Source organism: Arachis duranensis, unplaced genomic scaffold, assembly GCF_000817695.3.
Source record: "Arachis duranensis cultivar V14167 unplaced genomic scaffold, aradu.V14167.gnm2.J7QH unplaced_Scaffold_165934, whole genome shotgun sequence".
Lineage (NCBI taxonomy): Eukaryota > Viridiplantae > Streptophyta > Magnoliopsida > Fabales > Fabaceae > Arachis > Arachis duranensis.
In genome coordinates this window covers 704,502-711,917 of record NW_026264258.1, presented here as the reverse complement: position 1 = coordinate 711,917, position 7,416 = coordinate 704,502, and the positions used below count along the sequence as shown (strand labels likewise).

Here is a 7,416-nt window from a genome sequence, read left to right as displayed (position 1 = left end):
CTTCATATTCTTCCATTTTTTTTTTTTGGTTGGCGATTAACGCAGATCGGAATCAGAATAGAAATAGAGTGAGTTTAACTCACCATGGAGTATGGAGTTAAGGCGAAAACATAAACAATTCATCAAGCCATTTTTACAAAAAATAAAACAAAATAATTCCTTTTTTAATTACTGAAAAATAACAAATGTTTGCGCCTTTTTTTTTTTCACGAACAAGAATAAGCTCCTCATAAGTTTAACATGGAGACTGGAGATGTTCATAAAGTAAAACATGTAAAAAAATTTAGTTATTCTTAAATTAAAGTAGTAAAATGTATATATGATAAAAGAACCATCAATTAAAATAGTACAAGTTTTTTTCCAAAGAAAATGAAAAGTTGAAAAATAAACAATTATGATTTTATAAGAAAAGTCAATATCTCGTTGAAAAAATTAAAGACAGCAAGTATCATATTTAAATTTTAGTGAATCAGTATATATTTTTAAGGAAAATTATAACTAACCAACAATATTTTTGAACAATGTGTGAACAATGTGAATTAATAGGATTAAAAGAGTAAATTAATCTTAAATTTAATTAATAGCATTAAATTAAGATGTAATATATTTTTATTTGATTAATAATTGTCCATATTGTTCAAGATGATCATTGTTTACCTAACACTCTCCTATTTTTAAATATAGAACAAATGTTGTCTCTAAGATTACCTAGCCAAAATATATTCTCCATTAGTGTAATTTACTTAGACTGATAGAATTAAGATTTGATAATTTTAACCTATATAACTCCATGTCAACTACCCAACCACTCACCATTAACCGAATTGTAAAGCCTTGGCTTAGTAGTTTACGACTTTTCACTTTTCAGAAATTGTTACTTGATAAATTTTAGTTAGGTATAAACGATTAAACGAAGAATGTGTTTATATATATATATATACAACATCTTATGATATAGGAATATACGGAATTTTAAAATTATACATATTAGAATATGGATATCAAAAGTTCAATTGGAACTAGTTTCGTTCACGTATGAAGGATATGAATAAACTCAATAAACACTTTCCTCTTCTTGCATGTGAAAAGTAATTCAGGTAAAAAATAAACGGGCAAACAATGGTTTCATGAAATAATTTACATATCAACACCCAAACGAAAAATTACATATCAGAAGGAATTGAACAAATAAGCATATTTAGTGTTGTTGAGTTGCAATCATCCAAGAATGAATCTAAGGTCCTATCAACTACCTGTTTCTTATATAAGCCTAGTATTGAAGATTAAACAAAATAGTCACATTTACTCCTCTGCCGCTGTCTCCTCCTCCTCCTCTTCCGCATCCTCTTCTTGCCCAGGCCACCAAGAAACAGGGCCCAGTCCGTCATGATCTATTGATCCCTACAAAATAGATGCCGCCATAAGTCACCTTTTCAAAAATCTGAATTGATAACCACCACCATTTTAGTTAGATAATGCACGTTTACTATGACTTTAAAAGCATCCCCACAAACTTTGTCAATATGCCATTCCCAGGGTCGGAAACTTGGTTGGTTTAATTGATCCTTAGCATAGAGCTCATACATGAAAATTCACACCCCATTTTCATCCGACAACCAAACATACCCTCTAAAGTACACATCCCCTACCACAGTTTATTTTAACATAATGACTCCAAGAAACAAATATTTTGCACAAAATTCAAAAGCCATATGTCTCAATATCTCACTCATGTAGAAAAAAGAGCTAACTTACAGTGACCAGCATAGGGGCAAAAGGCTTTGACTCTTTTGGTTGTTCAACTGGGATTGAAGGATAAGTCACATTTTGAATGCGGAACTTGATCTGCCATATTGGAAGCCAAAACTTTAACGCATATATATTGTTTCTTAAGCATACAGTTAACATTAAAGGCAAAGAAAGCTAACCATATCGCTATCATCAACAGGATATGACTGCTCCTCATATTTCCAATACCATGTTCCTTTTGTGCTGTACTTTCAAAAACAATATATTAGCACATTAATAAATCTGCATCTAATAGGATGGATTACAGTATTTAAAAAGAAGAAAGGAGTGCAAGCAAATATACTATTTGTTAAGACTAAAAATTAGGTAAGGGTAACGACACCTATTTTTTGATTCAGCCTTAAACTCATTTGGGCTGGGTAGGTGCTGTAGGGGAACATAAATGTCATCAAAGAATCCAAGTGATACTGCAACCACGAATTCAGCCTTACTAAGCATGAACAATCTTTAAGCATAGCAACATCTGACAATCATTAAATCTTTCACGATATGCAAACATTGGATGGTGTTGTTATATACACAAATAATGGGCTGCTGACGGTGTCACAAGTCACAATATAGAAATGAAAACACAAAAAATCGGCTCTGCTAGCAAGCAATTGTATGGTTATGTCATTCTTGTGGTCTTTCAAACTTTCCTTACATTATATTGACATGCTTTGAGTTTCAACTAAATTACACTTGACTCTGATTTTGCTCACAAAAAATAAGCATGGACAAAACGACAAGCAGAGACATCAAGGCAGAGCAGTAATCACATACTCTTTTTTTTGTAGTAGCAAAATATTTTATCATGAAATTCATCAATAAGAGAAGCCTTAAGACAACCTTCAAGCAACTATCTTAAACTTTTATTAAAATAAAAAAGAAAAGAAAAAGAACTCCAACCATGTAAACCCTTTGTGATCAAAAGAGTAGAAGAACTTTAAAAAAAAAAAAGAAAAAAAAAAGAAAGAAAAACTCATTATGCTGCAGCCTTCATGTAATAGATGTATGAAGCAGAACTATGCACTGATAAGCATGGCCATTATCCATCAATAACATAAAACAAAGAAGTAAAATGGAACTAAATTAATTAAGTCAAGCGAAAATTAAAATCAAGAAAGCAACTGAAATCTAAGACATACATCTTAAGCCATCAGCATCAGACGAAAGAAGCTTTGCAGTCATAATCTCCCCAACAAATGGACGAAACATAATCAAATTGAACACTACCTGCCAGGAATATCAGAAGTCAGAACAAAGTTATTGCATTGACAGCAACAATCACACACAGAATCCCTACTTCTGACGTCGAAAAATTTCAGTTTATAATACAAGAAATACGGAAATTGGAAACACAATAGCTAAAAATACACACAACCTTTTAAGTCCTCAAATATTCTCAAAGGAACATAGTGTAAAAAAATGGCATATTCACATTATTGTGCCTGGATATCATAATCTAAGCCTCAAAACTTGAACAAACAAAGTTAAAAACCATTCATGGAAAAAAAATATTAAACATAAAATCCTGCATTCAACTTCACACTGTGATCATGTTGAACTTCAAATCTCAGGACAAAGAGTCAAAAAACAGAAAAGCAAGCCGTGAGAACTTGTACCGTATAAGTTGGAGCACCATCTCCGGGGTAAATAAATCCACCCTCAATGGATTTTATATCATAGACAGATACGCAGAGGCCCAAGTTTGCAATAACCTGAAATGATTGCAGAAAACCAAAACCAATCATGGTGAAATATTATCAAATGAAGAGCACATGAGTAAAAGGGGAATGGAAAACATTAGAAGCAGAAAAACCTTATCCAAGAAAAGCTTCTCAAGTTCAGTGTGTATAGCTTCTCGAATTGGACGACTTAGCTGAGGAGCAGGCAATGGCAATGTGTGTTCAATCTTGCTAAGATAGAACATTGAGACTGAACAAATAGAAGAAAATACAAAAATTCATATGGATGAAAAAAAAGGGTGAGACTCTAGGGGAAAAAAACGTATGAAAATGAGAATTTTTCCAATTTATCATCACGGTATTAAATAAAAGTGAAAAAACAAAATTCAAAAATTACAATTCGAACAGTGAATTCACGAAACACTTGAACCATGTTAGTTGTTAAGTAAACTAACCATGTTACTTGTCAAGTAAACTAAGTTACATTTTTTAACTGATTATAGAAATTTATAAATGATGGAGGTTTCAGCAGCAGAAGAATGATTTCAGGTAAAAAACCTGAAGTGGTGACTTGGACGCTTTGATATCTTGTGGCGGAGCAGACGGCGGCAACGAAGAACTCCTACTGAAGCCAGCTGTAACGAAACCCAATTCAGCGGCGACAAAGGTTTCAGTGAAGTTTTTTTCAGATTGTGGGTTATTGGGCTTGTCTGATGGGCAAGTATTGGGTCATCATGGCCCATTAAAGCACTTGTTGTATAATAATGCATGGCCCAAGACCAAACGGAACACAAATTCATTGTATGAACATAGAATTTGGAATATACAGAAGCATGTTTCCTCCAGAGATTTGCAAGGCTACTTAAGGTTCTGAAAACTGGACTGGTCATCAAACCGCTTTAATTACTGGTTCATTAGTTCAACCGGTCCAACCAATGGTTCAACCAAAAAAATCGTTTTAAAATAAAATAATAAATTATAAAGGACCAAAGATAAGGGTACTCCAAGAACTCCTACTAGATGCAACATCATTCAACATTATCACACATTCTCACACACACAAATACAAAGTCTTAACTCAAAGAACAACCACAGCAAGTGACTTGAAAAGAAAATGTAAACACAGAACAATCACAAGCATACACAACATGTGAATATTATTATAGCAAACATAATAACAAAATAGCTCTTCTAATGCGTCTCCAAAAATATCCCAAATAAAAAAAAAAAAACTACATAATCTGATCCACTTGATTCAGAAAGTTACATATATTAGAAAAATTAAGAATCAACTAAAAGAAAAAGAAGAAGGCCTGGTTGATTCGATTCAATTGCCTGAGATGAAGAATCAAACAGGGTTGAGAAGCTGAGAGTTTAAATGTTAAACCTCAATATTCAAATAACATGACTCCATTATTGTTATTATTACACCCTTCTAATGTCACAAACTCAATATATATTATAGTCCGTTGACACTTGTGTATTCACAACTTGGCCTCATCATTCTGATTCATTCCTTAAGTAGAAGAAAAGTCCCAATCAGCTTTCGTTGAAATTTTATCCAGAGAGTTGGGGTTTTGGTTCGGAGTTCATGCCGATGATGATGACGAGAGGGATGAATCCGTGAATCAGTAACATAGGCAGTTCAAATTTTAACAAAGCTCATCACAATGATTAACAACAACAAAAAGCACTGAAAGAACAGTGAATCAGTAATATAGGCAGTGCAAATTTTAACAAAGCTCGTCACAATGATTAACAACAACAAAAAGCACTGAAGGAACAGTGAATCAGTAAGATAGGCAGTGCAAATTTAAAATTTAAAAGTTATCAATTTAAAATTTATCATCAAATACAATCAGTGAGCAAAGGCAATCAATCAAGCTCTGACTGAGCATTCTGTTCTGATTCTGTAACTGGGAAGCAACAAATTCAGCAACAAATTCAAGTTACAGCAACGAATTTAACAAATTAAATCGCAGCAACCTAGCAATTTAGCAAATTAAAACAACAGCAGCCCAACAATTTAGCAAATGATCAACTTAACAAGTTCAAGAACAGAAAATCACAGCAAAAACAAAAATAAATTAGAAGTAATAGAAGAACAACAAACAACAACACAAGAACAATTAGCAAATTAACAAGTTCACAATTACAGTTAAAATTTACCAGAAGAACACTAATGCAAGTGGAATCATCATGCTAATATGTTTTCTGCAAAGATGCTATTTGTGCAGCTAAAATTTCCTAATTACTAAGATCCAATTATTCTAATTTCACATGCAATCAACTTACTAACTACTAAGTTTCTAAAAGCTAGAAATTATAAAACCAACCAGAAATATGGTTAAAGCATTTCATCAAACATGTTGAGTGCCGTAAAATTAAAACGAAATAAGAGAATTCAAAGCTTAATATCAATGTGATAGAGAAGAGAACATAGCTATTGTAACTTCAATTCAGAAAAAAAATCCAAATCACTACCAAATCAAATAGTTACTTATTGTAATAGAAATCAGAAGTTGCAGAGTTTGAAGCAGAGCATTGGTGTTGTGTGAGTGTATTGTCTGGTGGCAGGTTTAGGGAACTTACGGCAGCGACAAAAGAGAGCAGTTCGACGGCTAGGTGGAGCCCGCGGGTTGGTCGCAGAGTTTGAAGCAGAGCAACGTGGCTTCCAGACGAACACGAATGCGAACTCGAATGGTGAACGGCGAGTGAACGCGAACGATGAACGCCGAGCGAACGTGAACGGCAAAGAACGCGAACGAAGACAACAGCTGAACGAAGATGCGAACGTGAACGGCAAATAAACGGCGACGGAAGCGCGGGTGAGCAGACAAAGACGACGGACGCCGAGCTCGATGAAGTAGCCGCGATCGGTGACAGCGAACAGGGGTTGAAGACTTGGAGCAAGAGGACAGTTAGATAGACGGACGGATGGCGAACTTTGAGTGCGATGGACGGCGGCAGTATGCTACTCCTTGCGGCGGTGGTGTAGGCTTACAGTGCTAGGGTTTTTTGTCTGGGTTTGTGTGATTTCTTTCTGAATGAAAGAAAGAGAGGGAGGATGGGAGAAAGAAACGAAGGAGCTTCCGTTTTGTGTAAACCGGCCAGAATCCGATTCGGTCTGACCGTCCGGTTCTTGGCCGGTTCAACGATTTTTTACGATTTTTTTATCTGCGTTTTACATGTTTGACCGGATCATTATTATTGTCGGTTTGCGGTTGAATCGGTCCGACCGACCGATCCGATCCGATTTTTAGAATCAGAACCCCAATCAGTGTTGTGAACAAAGAGGATAACTTATACTGGCCTGGAAGAGAAGACGGTATATATAACATAAAGCGCAGCAGAAGTAGGGAACCTACAATTAAATTGAAGCATTCAACCACCATTAGAAATTCTGCATATTATTCAAAATGAAAGCAATAATTAATAAGATCGGCAAGATAAGTGAATTGATGAGATACTGGGAGCATACGTTGAGTTCAAGAAAAATTTGTGTGATGCCTCGTCGATTATATGCAGTAAATACAGAGTTTGATATGAGCAGCTGCAAGAGGAGAGGGATACGCAAGTTTGAATGTCGGGTCGGGTTCGGTCATGGGCTTCTGTTTTCGGTCTGGGCCACGTTAGTAGCCCGGGTCCCTGACCAAAAAAACAAAAAAGATATACAATTTTTAAATTTTTGTTAAGAATAGAGATATAATATACAGACTTGTCAAAAAAAATCTAAAACTAACAAAAAGAATCAAATGGTTAGATTGCTTTCTTTATAGACAGAAAAGCCTGTAGGAAATAAAAATACTTACATAACAAATTTATGTGGTATCATATCAACCCTGAATCAACAAAAAAATTATTTAAGGATAAGTTATTTTTATCAAATGTTCTAGATTTTGCGATAATTATTTTTCTTTTTTTGACATTTTTCGTATTT

At 34.5% G+C, this 7,416-nt stretch overlaps 1 protein-coding gene across 4 annotated transcripts; it reads right to left on the bottom strand.

Annotated features, from left to right (window-relative positions):
- Window positions 1-1,049: 1,049 nt before the first annotated feature.
- LOC127743978 (uncharacterized) lies at window positions 1,050-6,987 on the bottom strand. 4 transcript variants are annotated; one of them, XM_052256244.1, is made up of 9 exons: window positions 6,958-6,987; window positions 6,069-6,840; window positions 3,611-3,726; window positions 3,414-3,509; window positions 2,937-3,024; window positions 2,132-2,216; window positions 1,929-1,992; window positions 1,756-1,845; window positions 1,050-1,401 (listed from the first exon to the last, which is right to left on the bottom strand). In XM_052256244.1, the coding sequence occupies exons 3-9, from the start codon at window positions 3,719-3,721 to the stop codon at window positions 1,303-1,305; spliced, it is 633 nt and encodes a 210-aa protein (XP_052112204.1). In that variant the 5' UTR covers window positions 3,722-3,726; window positions 6,069-6,840; window positions 6,958-6,987; the 3' UTR covers window positions 1,050-1,302. The 4 variants fall into 4 exon arrangements, with proteins under 4 accessions (XP_052112204.1, XP_052112205.1, XP_052112206.1 ...); XM_052256245.1 differs by lacking the exon at window positions 6,958-6,987 and adding an exon at window positions 4,035-4,111 and having other exon boundaries at window positions 6,069-6,929; XM_052256246.1 differs by lacking the exon at window positions 6,958-6,987 and having other exon boundaries at window positions 1,050-1,441; window positions 6,069-6,934.
- Between the last annotated feature and the right edge of the window lie 429 nt (window positions 6,988-7,416).